The following is a 17,714-nucleotide window of genomic DNA, read 5'->3' as shown; positions in this document are numbered from 1 at the left end:
CATAATGGATCTAGCACCAAAAAGTTAGTCTAAAGTTATTTACTAGATCTTGACCTTAAAATGCATTCTTAATTAAAAATACAGTGCGTGCACTAATACTCATGTAGGTATTAAAAAAAAATTCTTCTCCTCGTTTTACTCATGTTTTGTCGTCCGTCTCTTTAACTATTCACTGTGCTAGACTTGTTAGACTTGTCGTTTTTTCAGCATATGCGTAAAAATTTGTCTCGCCTAAGTTTATTAGTTCTTTAAATGTGAGAAGTTTCTTATTAAATGAACTTTAATAAATGTACTTTTGATTCATTATCTTGTCAAAAAGAGAAGAGGGGGTCTTCAGATGAATGAGAGATATTTTTGCAAATAAATTTGTACCTGACATTTCTATACACGCTGAAGTATATATTTAAAAATATGCCTTGAGTAAAAATAATGAAAAAATAATTAAAGTAATAAATATATGAGAAATACATGTAATAAATTTTTACCCAAATAAAAGAAATGATAAACGTTGAATCAGAATAAGCAAACAACTCTACTGAATTCTAAAAACATGTATTTATATGATTGCTTTGGTTTAGGGTACCTTGTTTTAATAAGAAATGGTTTACAATATTACATAAAAAAATCTCAGCCACAAGTTGCTTGTAAGACAAATAAAATTTTAAATTTTATGGTAAAAACCATCGTGATTGACAATGACTTTCAGTGACAGTTATATAAAGTAATTCGATGGTAGTTTTTCTCCATTTGAATGCCTGTAATTTTACTCCTCCCAGGTGTCTGATTGCACTTTCAAAGTTTCTGAAAACCGCGTTATCAATGCTGATCACAGATTTGTATCGTTTGTTAATTTTTTTCCCATAGAAACCATCACTGTTCATCATTTTAATCTTTTTCATAAAATATGTAGTAACAAAATTCACATAGGATTTTATAAACATTTCGTTCCTGTGTTATCTGAAACATGAATATAGCAGTCTCGTTTAAAATCATCATATCGTAAGTTCTATGGTCTATACAATGACCTTGTCAGCAAATATAATTTATCATTAAATCAAATGCTGATTGATGTTTTTCATACTTATTTATAGGCCACTATTTACACACTGAATTGTCGAGGGAGTTTTCAATCATAACAAGGAGTACACGGCGGGTTTGTGACCGGTCGGCAGAGGATGCTCACTCCTCCATGGCACGTTATCCCACCTCTAATGTTTTGGAAGTCCGTGTTTGCTCTACTTTTATTGTGTATTGTTTAATTGACTTTTGAGCTTGAATACTGTTTGTTATCTCCATATATTTCATTTCTCCGGTTTGTATTTTTGCAGATATCTCTCTTGCTTTGCTTTTGTTATACATTCAATAAAGAGAGATCGTTGACATAAAATTCTGTTTAATATGGTTAGTTATAAATTGGAATTCTTTTCTTGGGGGGATGTGAGAACGAAATATGATGGCTCTTTTTCCGTACTTTCTCATGACTTCTTTGATTCCAATATGACTGTATTTTCATTTATAATGTTTAATCATAATCTGGTCAAAAGAATTGTTATAAACCTTACAATAGAGCCATTGCGAAACTATCCTTTAACATGGACATATTATTGATGGAAAATGCAATACACTGAACACGACAAAGGACTGTTGATTATAAGAATCCACGAGATAGAAATCTGCATGCGTCATTCATATATGTAGATAAATTGTGAAAAATTCATGTTACATAAACAGTAAAAGGCGTAGTCATTAATATCTGTATCCATTTGAAAGAATTTCCCGTTTCATTTTTTAAGATGTCTGCAGGTTGAAAAAAAAATTATATTGAATTTCTTATTCTTTGGAAAAAACATTGATCTGCTTTCTGCGATATTTTCGAATAGAAAAAAAATCTGTACGAAATCCTGATTCAAAGCAACCAAGCATAAAATTAATAGATATATTATGAGAAAAGAAAATAGTGCACAGATATTGTGACATTCTCATTTAATAATCTTCAATCTTCAAACCTGTTCTGATACACTGATAAATTTCCAGAGTCAGTATTTAATAGTCGGACTGGCTTTTGATTTCTTTTAGACACAGGTTATTGACTTAGTCATTTGTCTCTATGCAGTACCTTTCAATACCTCAATAACATCCGTCCTGCTGTACAAGTTATCTGTATTGGTGCATATTTGTAATCTGTAGAGTAGCAAAGGCTTGTAAACTCTTTCACTGTTAAAGTCTTGTTTAGAATCCTGGTTGTTAACTGGCTTGGGATTTTGTTGGAATTGTTGTCTTGTGGGTTTGGTCTTTTGTAGCACCTCAAAAGTCTAATATGGCGGTAGTTTGTAGAATTGGTAAGTGCTTTTAAAAGTTTGAGGAAATAAAGTATTAAACTGAGAAATTAAAATTTAAATAAGTTTCTACTTTTAATTTGTATCTGTACTTTCATTGAAGTTAAGGATTACGTTTTAAGTGATTGCAATAAGGAAGCTTCATTTACTTTTTTTCATTTTATCAGAGCTGATTTTTACAGGAAGTAATTGAATACGTATTCGAAATGAAATCACTCCTTCAAAAATCAATTTATTTTTTTTTTACTGAATTGTGCTTTAAGTTTAAACAATACGCATCCCTTAACTGAATTTCTAGTAATGCACGAAGTCACAGTTTATAATAGTTTCATATTATTCTTCATACTCATTATTGACACAATTGAGTAAATTTACAGTATATCCAGAATCATATTCTGACAGTTAATCGGTTGTCAATAGACTGTGAAAATAATATCTTGAAAGAAAGTTGCATTTTAATGACGGACTATTCTTACAACAGTCAGTAAGGATGGTGAACGTGTTATTTAAAAAGCATTAATTATTAACTACAGAAGTCGATATATTTTGTATAGTAAATCCGTGAAAACACCGGGTTATTAGTAATTTATTTGAACGTGTTATACTGGACAAGGATTTTTCAACATCAACTGTTTTACGGGGGCCTAATCTCGTGTTGTTCAATTTTATTGATTAAAGAAAATGTCTGTCCTCGCTATTGAATTCTTGTACATTTGTCTAGGTTTACATTGTTCACTTTAACATATAGTGCTTACTTCTCTCTCTTCAGAATTGTATATATATTTTTTATTCCACTTATTATTTTTGTATAAAGGTCAGGGGCAGGCATATTTATCTATATTGGGATTTGGCTATCTCACTATCTGTATTCTTAGTCTTGTTCACCAATCTAGTGAATATAACAGTTGCTTGAATAATGACTTGAAATACATTACTGACAATACCTACCATATCTTCTCTTTTCTGAATCATCAAATTAATGGTTTCTCGGTCATCTTTTGACTATGTGATTGTTTTCAAAAAGCCGCACATTTCCAATGACAAATCAAAATGTCGATAAAAGATACAGTGGGGATTTAAAAATGTTAATGGTCTAGACTAGAAAATGGTCAATAGGTCTGGTCGGTGGTCAGATGTCGCTCTACAAAAGTCAATCAGGTAGCATTTTACACAACACATTGGGTTAGCTGGATGGACCGTATACCTGACCTTTTTCTGTCTATCGATGTCGGGGGGTCGATGTTCTGCATGACTCTATCCAGAACCTCTCACTGCATTATTATAAAATGAACTTTCAGTTACCTCTTCTGATGAGAAGACGACAACCATGTCATTACGCAAAAATGTCCTGTCATGAAGTATACGTTAGTCCTTTTATTGTGTGACAAATTAGTCTCGTCTCCCTTTATATTCCTGCTGAAGATCTGTATCTGGATATAAAACATTGATTTCTCCTTTTTCAATTTTGCAAAATTTGCACCCTTTTTCATAACAGCACATAAATGATATTTATTGATAAAAGTATGCCAGTCTCATGATGTTTTTAGAAGGAGATTAACTTGACAGATATATGTTATTAACAAGGCAAATGCTTATAATATCTAATAGGAATAGTCGATACGTGAGTTAATTAATTCAACAAACCAAATAAGGATCTTAATGTAAAGAACGCTATACGGCTTCAGAATGCAGTCTTATCAAGGCTCAGAGCAAAGAAAGTCCTATGCTGAAAAAAAACATTTGAAATTAAATTTCTGAGGATTGAGTTGCCAGGTTTAAATCCATGGTTTACCCTTTAAAGCTTTTGGGTAAAGATATTTGATTTTGATTGAATAGATTGATGTTACTCTATCAAATAATAATATAAAAGCGGGTTAAATTCTAACGTTTTGATTTTCCTTTTTCAGAATGATTCCTGTCGATCTAATGAAGAGGATCTGTAAATAATCCTATAGACCAAGGAATGGGTACAGGATTTAGTGCGGTATGCTCAAGCAAACGGTCTGTCATTATTTCAAACAGCATAAAGGCGATCAGACAGGACCCGGATGTAGATTCGGACGACACGCCCGTCAGAATTCCGAGTAAACTCCATGCTTGTGAGTCGAGAGACTCAGGCATCGTCGAGAATGAGATTTCTCACTATCTTAGCTACAGTCGCCCGGATGTGAACACAGAGGATGAAATCTTCGAGGATGACAACCAGTCTGACAGCGATAATTCTAATAATTCTGATGACACAGTGTATAAACTTGAACAACTTGAAAACAAACCATTGCGACCCCATTCCTGTCGTCTCGGGAACCGTGGTAACACAGCAAAGAATAGAAAAAATGATGATTCTTACGTAGAGGAGGACAAATTGGTGCGCTTATTACGTCAATCAAAATCTTATAATACACACGTAGACGATGAAGCAAATGAACTGGATAGGGAAGATAGTTTTTATCAAGGATTCAGAGTAGAGTCTGCTCGTAGAGGAAATAAGCGCAAGAGCGCAAAAAGTTGTAAGAGCGATGGAAAAAGGTCTTCGAGGACAATCACAGATTTGAACAGCTCCTCTGATAATGAAGACTGGAGCGACTCGGAATTCTGGACGATTCCAGACGAGACAGACACGCTTTCACCCGGAAGTAAAGGAAGTGTGAACCGGAAGGGATGGGTAATGGAGGAAGATGCCATCACTCACGAATCGTCAGGTTCGACAACTCCAACATCAACCAGATCTGGACAAACCATAGACTATTACAAAATTGTAAGTGAGAGCTACCAAAGATATGATGCAAATCTGGCCAAGAAGGCAAGCGAGCGGTCCATATCGAGCATCCTACTAATGCCAGTTGACGGGTTTCAAACCCCTACTAACTCTGTGGATTTATTTGATACTTCATTTAATAGCTTTCCATTACCTTACCACTTGCAGCGGGTGAGTGCACCATAAAGCTAGCAGTAGTCGTTTTAAACAGTGTTTCTCAGCGTAACATTGATTCAGACTTTTGGTTCTGTTCAGAATTCTGATAAGTTATCCCCTACAAAAATTGTAAACCTCCATCTAATAACTCATCTCGTGTGCAGGAATCCATTGCATGGTGGAGTGGGGATGTGAATTAAGTTTGGATGAAGTTAGATGGTTCGTCTTTGTTTTGGGGGGTTTAACTTTTAATATATTACCTGAGAAACACTGACGCTTCATCACACTGCACATTTTATTTAGCAAATATATTTATTTCTTATTTATTGTCGTAACTTTTGGATATCCCAGTTGCAGTAACTTTTTTCACACATATTCTTAAAATATATTAATATATATTTACATTCCGTATCGCTTTGTACAAGTATAATTGTTTTTAAGAATAAGTTAAAATACAGAATCAACATTAAGTGCTATGACGAAAACTGAGTGCTTTTAAAAATATATTTCATTTTTGATAAGAGGATATTTAAAAAATTAAAAGGATACATGTTGGCTAATAGGAATCATTATACGGACGATTTTTCCTGGTTTATTTCAATAATTAATCTATATATTATGATTCAAAACTATCAAGTACTTTTAATAAAATGCGAAATTTTAAACATACTCGAGAGATGGAAATAAAATTAAATTATTTATGAAAAATGCATGCTTCAAAACGATATAGGGGGTCTATTTGAAAAAAAATATCGAGTTTCAAACTGTCATTTCTGTCATTATATATTATCATTAGTATGCAATTTAAGCATTCTCAAATAAGCAAAACTACATGGTAAGCAAATGGGAGTCTCTACATCATGTCTGAATAAGCCGCTATCAGATCAGCGCGCTATTACTGTAAGTAGAAACATTTCTTTTATTGGTGCACTTATAATGCGAGCATATAAATACATTTTTATATATCAGGTGTGCTGCTTGATTGCCCTTTATTTTATTCACAACAGATGTTGGAGGTTTTGAAATTTGACTGCTGTTGTTGTTGTACCATTATATATTTTCAATACGATGTTGTCTTCATTATTGGGTGAAGGGTGATGTTTTTGTTGTTTGCTGGTGAATTTACAATATTACAATTTGGTGTATAAATTTCAGACTTTCATCAAAATTTTATGATATGATTTTTTGAAAATTTATATTGCATTTATTTTTTCCCTAGAAATCAGCAAATGGAAACTTAATTGAAAATGATTTTATACTGCTGTATTTACATTGTACCTAGGATTCCATATTCATCATTCCAGATTGAGCTTATAAGAGCAGTTGTACAAAATTATCATATATATATATTTAAGAAATGAATTTAATTTTTGAAACTGCATGATACATGAACGTTGACGCTTTCCGCCGGCATATATAGTTAATGAAACACGTTAGCAGCCCATGATGATATGCAGACTTGAAGCGTCCATGTATCTTATGAATTCTGATCAAAAATTAATTTTATATCTTATATATCTACATTATTTTTCTTAAGTTTTTCAAATATTTCTACTATTCAACTGTTTTTATTTTTTTTTTTAATTTTGTCTTATTTTTTACTTCAATTACGTCTAAATGGAAATATTCTTAATCATCTCACGGTAGGACCACGAGAACGTTAACTTTTTCTAATTTACAAAGAATCTAATGGAAATTATTTAAGGAATGAAGCTTAATCTATGTTATACAACATTTGTGGCAGTTTACGCTTATAATACTTTCTAGAAAGCATAAACTGCCCCAAGTTATGTTATATCGTATAACATAGGTTAAAATAAGCTTCATTCCTTATAATTTAATTTCAGTGTAGACAATAAGACAATTTTTCCTCAAAAAATGTCTTCAAATTGAGCATATTTTAAAAAAATAACGTCAAGCGAAGTAATAAGTTTTAGATGTAACTCATTGTGACATATGCAAGTTATGTTATACAATATGAAATAAATCTTTTATCCAATCAAATGAAGTGCTACAACCAATATTAAATTATATAAAAATATTAACATTTCAAAATAATTTAATTTTAGTTGTAACACGTCATTTTAGTTGTAACTCGTCATTTTATTGGATAAAAGATTTATTGTTATAACTTTCCTACGTCACAATGAGCTTCACCGCTTGAAATTATTTTTTTTTTAAATATGCACAATTTGAAGCCATTTATGAAAGATATTTTTCTACAAAAACTACCAACAACTTCTTAGAACGTACTGATGTACAGTGCGTTTTTTCTCGGTCGGGTGTGTAATGCAAGACTAAATATAATTCACACTACCCTATCTAGTAATTAAAAACATACTTAAAGTAAATTCTTACAAAGAATTTCCCTGTTTTCTCCGGAATTATATTTTTTGAAATTTGCTTCGCTTTCAACGAATTTGTGTACTTTTATCAGTTCTATTCAATTTTCTATCTGAAGGACATTATTACTTGTGATAGAATCATTGACATGTCGCGCAATTAATAATTCATATGCTTGAGGATAGTCTGAGATGAAAAACGAGTTGACATATGTACGCTTTAATAATTCGGATAGATGTCGTCATTAATTGAAGTAACTAGACCGGGGACACCTTTGAAGTGAATCTGGCATGCATTTCAAACCTTATCGTATCCTAGAATGGAGGTCGCTGTTAATGATTTCTTGTTTTGTAACAAAATGTACGCAACGATCACATAACAATCTATCCTTCAAATAATATTAGTTATAGGCCCTCAGAAACAATACAATATTCCATTCCGTCGAAGAATGATTTGTGCTCTTTAAACATCCACGGGAAACAACCCGCTATTATCTTTTGTATTACAATACCTGCATCAGAACGTAATAAAGATATATAACGGAAAATGCATGATTGCACCTGTTTGAATATGTTAAGATTTTGAATACTAGTACTATAGGGAATTTATCTTCTGGAACCTAAATAAGTTACTTTCAAACAGGCTCAGTTGCTGCAGATTTGTCAATCGCTGGTCCGAAAAAAAAATTGAAACAGACAACCCGAGAGCAAATACGAACCTTAAAACACAGCATAGGTGGGATCAGGTGCGACGGAGGCGTTAAGATTCCGGTCATACCCGCCGTGTTCTCCTTTGTCGTGATCGGGCAAATAATCTATTTTTCATTCCAATGAACTGTAGCTCTTTAGCCGTCCATCCCATTTATTCAAGACCAGCGAGCTTACAAATCAGTCTAGTAGCTACCTGAATGTACTTTTAAGTATTATATTTAGGTTCAAGAATGTGGATACAGTATTAAAAATATTAATAAAAGTAAATGCAACCATGAAATGTCAAAGATAATATTTTGATAAATTTGGTGCTAGAGTTCAAAAAGGAAGGAAAATTCTACATGGAAACAAAAAAGGTAATTAAAGCAACATATTATTCGAACGATAAGCTTACGATGCTATTGATATTTGAATTGATAGGCGAGCAAGCAGTCTATCCAAGATATTGACATAATGCGAATTATAATGCATTGCTTCTACTCAGTACAACCGCAGAATCTCAATGCGGAATTATGAACAGTGTTTTTGTCATCTCTCGCATGTTCACTCGACTAGACATGGATATTGATATAACAAATAAGATTAGGTTTTCTGTGAATATCGCTTATTAAGAGGACGTAATATACTGTCAATATCCCCTATTACTAGAAGGGTATCAAAATGTATCATATAGAAAAATCTCATAGGATGATAGATTTGAATAATTCAGCGGCAGGGCGATTAGTGCAATGACAGAAAACCTTTTCTGTGTATTGGAAATCCTTACCTGTATCTCAGACTTTTGTTGAGTCCTGTGTCGTTAGGTGCATGTATAAAGTGTTCACAACGAAAGCAAATAATTAATTTGAAAGAAGTGTATTTAACTCTCTGCAAGAGTTCGCGTAGATATCTGTAATTAGAACTGTAGCCTTTGAAATACAAAAAACAAAAGGGGAAAGGTATAGTTATAAACATCACATATTAATGTTCAATATTATCGTTTGGAAGGTCTAGACAATGCGTCGATTAAGCGACCATTCGACAGAGAAGTAATTTCCCGCCCATAGAAGCAGCCGACATGCGTCACGCTTCCAGAAAACACTTTCCGAGCAGTCAATCAAATATCGGATTGTTTTAGCCAGACTAGCCTACTTTAATATTTAACTCTTTGATTTTGTCTTGTCTTTCACTTAAAAATAAACGTACATTAGGCATATTCGCATTTTTATTAGAATCGATCCTGAAAGCTCCAATTCGGAGCCACACATTTGAACACTTGGAACTCTCTGAGCGGCGTTAATAATGCTTGTTTTCTGTCGTTGTCAGCGGATGGATGACCTAGTTACAGCCTTCCTAGATGCCTTGCAAGAACGCCACGCTCAGGGTAGACTGACCCAGAGTGAATATCAAAACGTCATGAGAAATCTACGGTATCAGTTGGTGGAGTTTGTTTTCACGTGCATAACTAGTGACGTCACCCCAAGATTAGAGGTCACGGTACGTATTTACACAATACACGTGAAATAAATTATACCATATCTGAATGACCTCTAATCTTCCTGTTATGTAATACATGCAGTAAAAGTTCAAGATTCATTGTAACAATGATTGACTTTTTTCTTTTAAAAGTACATTTGTATATGAACTCAAGTTTTATTAATCAATTTAGTTTTCTAAACTTTATTCCTTATCTCAAAATGATGTTCAGATTTCAGGCTGTTTATTCTCTGTATTCTCGCTTTTCGATATTGATTATGATTAAAATAATAAGCACCTCAACAATTCCAAAATAAGAATATTGGTTTTACGGTTGCATGACATTTAATTTTATATTGACAATAAATTCCGAGGTAAAAATCATACACAAAACGTAAAAAAAACTGTACCAGAGAAAAATATTTATCTGACATGTATAAATATGAGACGCGGATTTTTTTTTTTTTAATTCTTATAAATTTGCATTCTTCGGTTTTGCTTTATTTGCAATTCTAATTATATCAATAACATGAATAATTTATATCCATATTATAATCCAAATAAAATCAGATTTTGGTATTTGAGGTCTTAAAGAAATATTCTTTAATGTCGTAATAATTAATACCTGTGTAATATTAAAGAGAACAAAGCGATCAAAAGATTAATTTTGGTAACAATTATAATCCATTGATTGCCAATGCCTTTTAAGACCCTCCTGATTTTATGTGTTGAAATTGCTGATAAGTCCCGAAGCACTCCGAGAGATTAAATCCTCTTTGGGATTAAGATATCTTCTGGCAAATCTCAACTCTCAAATTTACACGAGAATTTTTTTCTTAGAGGATACGTATGCCTCTGATGGAACAATGGTTTTGGGTTAACGTCAGGGTTTCTTTTGCAGGCTGACCCTAACTCTGGTGGCGAAGAGGAGTGGAGTGTTCAAATTCAATTAAGGCCCTCCGATGAGCACGTGAGTTTTGCTACAACGAGACTTCATTTATTTTCTTGTAAAACATGAATCATCAAGCCAGTATTACTTTTAACGTATAGTTATCATACTACTTTGGGGGAAAATGACATGAACACTGAACTTGAACTGTCTTTTCCCTTAAAGATTTTGCAAACATCTGAAAAACAACTTGCCAGAAAACTAGCTGAGAAGGGAAACCAAGTTACTCGAGAAGACATCATTTATTTGCTTGGAGATCATTTACGGACAATTGAGCAGTTACAGGTATGATTAAGCAATATTTAATATTCTTAGAAAGGCAATGCTTCACTTTTAGATTTTTTCTGCAGAAGTATAATTACCTTTTACATTGTCTACCGTGCGTTGTATAATTGTAGCACGTACGAGACAACGAACGATGTATAACAAACAAAGCCGATGAAGAAAGAAAGATAGGAAACCGGAATAAGTCTGCAACTGCAACACGAAAAGACGCTGTCATGAACCCTAAAAGGAAGAAAACCCCGGTCTTAGACTCTGGAAGAGCGAACAAACAGGACTCGGTCCCTTCTACTGCGAGATCAACTCCGAGATCAACCCCGGGAACAAAGTCAAGACCTTGTCATGCCAAACCGCCAAAGAGTCCACACAAAGATTTCCAGGCAGCCGATTCTGACAGTGATGCTACAATAGGAAACCAGTCTGATACAGACTTGAATTCACCGGTAACAACGCCGGTTATGAGGAAAAGCATGTCATTGGACGAACGAAAGCTTAAAAAGACCATTACACCGGCAATAAATTCCGTACGTTTTTTTTAAAACCAATTTATTGCTTCTTTTTTATGCCCATAATATTCCGCAGTGCTTAATAAGTGAACACAGTTTTTAAAAGGAATCAGATAACTTAATTATAAAAATAAAGTAATTCTTTTAGTAATTGGGGCCGATCAATTACACGGGTAGCTGCATTTTTTATGTTTACCTAAACAATAATATGAGTGGAGTGGAATAAAATCTGTAAACATGAAGGTAATTGATTTTGCTAATCAAGCGACAGTTATTTCGGGTTGATTTCGTGTCAGGTTTGTGCCTACTCGTTAAACGTTTGAGAGCGTATTTTGGGTCGATTAATGACATTATAGACTTTACATATCTCTTGTAGGCAGACAGTCAAACTGGCTTGGCTTCAGAGGTCTCCGGACAGATTTGGCGCGAACGAGCCAAACTGTCCGCAGACGACATTCTCAAACTTTTGAACAACACTCGCGACCGGATGTGCCGTCATAGTAACGAAGAGGTACGTTATTTCTGTCTTCTTTTATTTATCTATTTCTGGATTAAAGTGAAATTCTACGTCAGGCAGAATTTAAATGGAGCAGGATGTTTTATATATATCTAACTAATTGACTGACCTTATATAATTATTAACAAATATGACTATAAATAGAAATTTCTTAGAAATTTTGTTTTAAAACATGAAAATTCTCACTCAATTACTTTATGTACACCTTACTATAAAAAGAAATGTTAATGTTATAATACAATGTACCCCTTTTATCTTGACAATTTTATTTTCTGTTCAGTGTTTGCTAATATCATCACAAAAGTAAAATTGTTACAAATAGTAATCGTAAACCTTGTGACTGTAAATTAATTTTGATAAAATATAGGAATAAGTAGGAATAAACCTTCTTCTCAAGAACCACAGAAAAACTTAAACATATGTAGAATGTACACGTTATTGCTTAATTTGGTACGCAAAGAGAAGCAGAATATTAGTTAAGAAAATCGGGGGAGTTGCCTACCTTAGACTTTAAATAGAGTTAATTTAAAGTCGCCAGAGCTCAAAAACTTTTAACTGTTTTGAAAGGTTGAGTATCTTACATTGATATGGTTTCAAAAAGAATACCTTTATTAAAAGTGTCCTATATTTTTATTTTTTAATATTTTAAACAGAATTGTATGTCATATTATTAATTGTAATACGTGCAGAAATATATATTTTATAACAATCTATTTTATTTCAGAAAGTACTCCGAAAGTACATAAAACTCAAAAATGATAATTATGTACTTCAAAAGTACACGAAAAAATAAAATGTTCCGATTTTTATTTAATGGGATTCCTTAAGTTTTATCAACTTATATGGAATACATGTAAGCTGTGCAGGGAGAAAATTTTTAAAGTGTTAAAAACTAATTAAAATCCTCATAAACAAGTTTGTTAAACGATTTTGTCAAAAATTGAATTGTTAAACATCAAAGAAAGACATAAAAATCTGAAGAAAAAGCAAAAAATCGTACTTTTGAATTCCTCATATGATTCATAAAGAGATGTAAATCAGCAAACTTGACTAAGTATCTTATAATGCAAATAACAGCAATTAACAAAATTTAAAATTTGTCTTTTTTATCGTAAAAGAGAAAATTGGTATCTTTTCCTTCGTCTTAACCGGAGGCTAAAGTTCTGTGTAGATTCACTCAATAGCAATGTTAGTTCTTTTCATATTGAAATAAAAGAAATTAACAATGTTTAAAAGTAAATAGAAATTTGATACAAACTAGCTGGAATTGGTTGCAATACTTAGACTGTTAAGAAATTTGAATATTCTATATACTGTTAAAGTATATATTGTCTAGCGTTATTAGGGCATTTGATAGAAGTGATCTTTCAAAACTCAGGTAAGAACCTCTGAAAGATGACCATTTCACTACTTATTAGTAATTCTATATAGAATATACATGTATCTATAAATATATATTTTTCGGGTATTTATTTTCATTACCTATTTATAAGAAAACTTCCTAACATGAGGATAATTACCTTCGTGCATTTTGTTTAAGGCTTTAATCCTAATGATATGTTTAAATAAATGGTTATGATATTGTAATGCACCCTTTTCTTTTTAACCTTTTAACGAATATAACAATCTCAAAAAACTAACCTGAGTAAACAAAAAAACTTAAGGCCATACGGTTAAAATTTCCTGGCGGGAACATGTATTAATGAAACATTTCGACCTTCGTTAAACTTCTTTCAGTGTAAATGGTTGCAATTAACACCATTTAAAATTCCTGTCTGAGGTAAAACTGTCTACCATTTGTCACATTTAGAGGACTAAAGTACAGAATAGATTGGAAATAAAATGGACACAAATTCTTTTCACGTTCAAGTCAAAAAAATTAAAACATAGTGAAACAAACTAAGAAAAGATAGGACAGGCCTAGGGGCCCAAAGACTTGCACTGAAATATAGAGGATAAGTCTAAATCTTCTAATAAGCGACAAGACTACAACTTTCTCAAATTTCAATGCAAAAGTTACCATTTAGTGACGTTTCATTTTTTACAATGGCCCTCATGGTCTTGAAGAGATCGCAATGATGAAAAGATCGATATAGAAATATAAAGGGAAAAATCATTTTAAAATGTTTTCTTCTGGAAGTTCAAGGCTACAACTAAGAAATTAATACGATTGCATTTAGTCTAGATTACAAAGGATGTTAGAACTTATAAAATGTTCCCAAGTTCGAGCAAATATGCTGTTGAATGTCAATAAGGATACATAATGTAACAGAGTATCCCCATCTAGTTCTGATTCAGTACTGTTCCAAAAATGATCCAAAAGCAGGGATGGAGCCTCAAATGTATCATTCCTGTTTTTTTGGGAAGAGATTTTTATCATTTATTTCAAGGAAAAACTTTGATCAATTTTTGAAGTTCCATCCCTGAAATGATTTGAACAAAAATATATCTGCTCTGCTGTTCAAGATTAAGATTTTTTCTCTTTATTCCCAATGCATAATATAATCATTTATCATGGTTGCATCTAACCTCAGAGATCATGATTGGAACAAGCATAACACTAGTACCTGAAGATGATTATATATTGAAGTGACTAGTCATTACTTTGCTTTCTCTTTAGAAAATCTTATTGCTTTCCCCTAAATATTTATAAATAAAATTTTGATTTCTATTTAAAGCTTCTATCCTTGGCCAACCATGGTATACATGTATATCAACAATTTTTCCCGACCCCATCTCCCAATAATGAATTACAAAAAGCTTTTTTGGAATTAATATTCAAAACAGTTTGAACAATGTCCATCAGGGCAAATATTGTGTTAAAAATGATATCAAAATTTTAATATCATGAACTTTGGAAAAGAATAACTGAAAGCATTAGAGAAAGCGGTAAAAAGGTAAATAATTATGCAAGTCAAATTATAAAAAAACTCATGGCTCCTAATATTTAATAAGACAACATATGATTTAGGATTCAATGAGGACAAGGCAAGCTTCGTTTATTAGTTGTTTTTATTATGCATGGTGTCCAATTCTGTAAGTATTAATTAAACATGAAAATTCTATATTAACTAATTTCCCATTTAAGTTGTAATGGATTGCATGATAATTTTTAAATTGTCATGTTTTCATAACTTTACGCAGGAAATTATATTTTTAAAAATTACACATGATACGAAATACTTTAATCAATTGATCCTATCAAAGAAAACCGTGTTCAAACCAGTAGATCGCAGAGCCTTCTTGGATTTTTTTTTTTTTTTTTTTTTACATTAGATGGCTATCAATATCCGTTTACATTAATGAATAATATTAAAATATATATTAAAGACATGTAATTGTGAGATTCCAAGAATTAACCAACGAACAAAATGGAAGAATCTCTGAAAATTCTACGTTTGGAAAAAAATTATATTGAAAAAAAAAATCAAAACTTATCCATATCAGAATTTTCTTTGAAACCTTTTAAGTTATATACAGTTTTGCATAATTAAACATATTTGAAAAGTTTTCATCTAAAATTAAACCTACGCACACAAGAGCTTCCGCATTCGAAAACCTTTTAAGCAATCGATTGATTCTTGGCTCCATTGATTTGAAGGATAATGTTTTGGTTGAAACCCTCTAAAGAAGAACCCTGAGATACTCTATGTTATACTGTAATCGTAATTTAAGACAACACATTCTCAATCTGAAGTGTGGTTCTTCAACGGTAATATACTTGTAAATAAAGTAAATCATATTGATAGAAACCCTTGTTACACGATAGAATGCCTTTTAACACAGTACATACCCAGTTCATTTTCAGGACTCATCGGGGTAGATTTCAGATTTATTCACCTATGTCTACGCGTTGTTCCCCATCTTCTTATATTATTAATCAGAAACAATTATTTTTTAAAAAAGTTATAAAGAATGAAACCCGGGCATCGTGCTATGATCAATCAAAGCCAAATATATTAAATTAACTATTAATCAGAAACAATTATTTGAAAAAAAAGGAAATAAAAAATGAAACCCGGGCATCGTGCTATTATCAATCAAAGCCAGACATTAAAATATGAAATATACAAAATTGAAAATTATTAAAGACACGGCAATCACTAAAGGGTTTAATGTTACTACCCACTGTGGTCTCTCGAATTTCTAAAAACAAAGCAAAAGCAACGTGCATGTAACTTATTGGTGTCGAAACGCCAGTGCAACGTCACGAAATGGGTTTTGTGGAAGCAACGGGGTGAATAAAAAATGAATGAAAATGAATTCCGTTTTAGGACACGCGACATTATGGCAAGTCTTTCAAGATCAAATGACTGTTATGCGATAGTCTACAGCAGATCGAAGATCAATAATCGTCGAGATGGAGACTTAGATATCTAGTTGTACAAAGAGCTGTACTTTCGTTCTTTTCTGAATACAAAGAGAAGAGAATTGTAACACTTATCTTGTGAGATGATCAAAAATATCTACAGTGTATATTTCAAGAAAAAGTAAAAATTAGAATAACCTACTTGACCGATTTTTTGTGGAATTTAAAAACGCACTATCATTTCGAAAACTAATCTAATGGTGTCTTTTCTTAAAATGAATGATGATACCAATTTTCGATGTTTATCAGCACGATAAATGAGTGCATAAATTAAATATTGCAAGTCTCCACAAGAAAATAGGGCAAGATGATGCCTATATTTAAAATGTTTATCCCATGAGCGTTTAAGAGATACTGTAGGTGGAAAAAGCTTTAGCAGAAGCGATTTGATATTACACCTTTAGTAACCTTTGTAGCAATTAATTGGTGGAGCACTTTTAGCAAAACTCCAATATTCTTATCGTTAATCATTGATGTAATTGCAAAAGAAGATTCAAACATTTCAGTACAAAGACCTGGTTCAATGACAATTATTCACATGACGTATATGAAAGAAGAAAAAACGAAGAAAGCCTATAATAACCTCGTAAAAACAGCAGTTAAGGTCAATAGGGAACATTTTCATGCATTGTTCTCACTGAGGTTTAGTGAACGCGGCGGGGGATGTTTTAAACTGATAGATTCTGCGATAACGGGCCCGTCATACTTAGTGCATCCCGTGGCTTACAGTAAATCCATTGAATGGCCGACACAAATGTACTACCTTACCATTAACCTCCCTTTGACTCCCTGTACAATTGTCTTTTATTCTCTGTCAACATCTAAACGTCGATAAGGTTTTATAGATACTGCTAATTGAATAATATCGGATGACAATCATATACAAAGGAAAATTCACTATCTAATACGTTATAGAGATTTTATTTTTATGTGGTCGCCCACTCTTTTACAGTTAAGAGAAATAGGGGTGAAAATGTATGCCCAGGACAGGAGTTATGGTTCTTTAATGAGTTTGAAACTCTGCCTCTTCATTAAGTTTGACTAAACAGGGTTCGTTCTTATAATCTTAAGTTTAATTGCGCAATCCATTATCATTGCAATCCAGTCCGATACTCAGTTGATCTCTAAACTACGGATTTAATACTTGAAAGCACTTATAGTATCATTATCTATGGCGCTTAGATGGGAGATTTTTATAGGAAAGCAAACAAGTAGACAACACTATCTTGAGTACCCCCCTAACAGTACGGGTAACCTATTGCCAGGTTATATGTCTGGTCATCAGAAAATACAGCATATTACCCGTTTCATTGTTTGCTTACTATACCGCGTAATA

The 17,714-nt window shown here is 32.5% G+C and overlaps 1 protein-coding gene across 2 annotated transcripts in view; it reads left to right on the top strand.

Annotated features, from left to right (window-relative positions):
* The window catches only part of LOC134250849 (uncharacterized), a 42,383-nt gene that overhangs the window by 3,795 nt on the left and 20,874 nt on the right, over positions 1 to 17,714 (top strand). Inside the window, exons 2-7 of one of the 2 annotated variants that reach the window (XM_062733189.1) lie at positions 4,244 to 5,262; positions 9,606 to 9,776; positions 10,657 to 10,725; positions 10,870 to 10,989; positions 11,103 to 11,510; positions 11,869 to 12,003. In XM_062733189.1, the coding sequence (XP_062589173.1) occupies positions 4,300 to 5,262; positions 9,606 to 9,776; positions 10,657 to 10,725; positions 10,870 to 10,989; positions 11,103 to 11,510; positions 11,869 to 12,003 (1,866 nt within the window). In that variant the 5' untranslated portion in view covers positions 4,244 to 4,299. The remainder of the gene's footprint in view (positions 1 to 4,243; positions 5,263 to 9,605; positions 9,777 to 10,656; positions 10,726 to 10,869; positions 10,990 to 11,102; positions 11,511 to 11,868; positions 12,004 to 17,714) is intronic. The other variant, XM_062733190.1, reaches the window with a different exon arrangement.

The sequence above is a fragment of the Saccostrea cucullata genome, unplaced genomic scaffold, assembly GCF_032062105.1.
Source record: "Saccostrea cucullata isolate Sc308-1 unplaced genomic scaffold, CSIRO_AGI_Scuc_v1 ctg15, whole genome shotgun sequence".
NCBI classification, from domain to species: domain Eukaryota; kingdom Metazoa; phylum Mollusca; class Bivalvia; order Ostreida; family Ostreidae; genus Saccostrea; species Saccostrea cuccullata.
The sequence above is the reverse complement of the archived record's forward strand: the minus strand, read 5'-3'. Positions and strand labels throughout refer to the sequence as shown.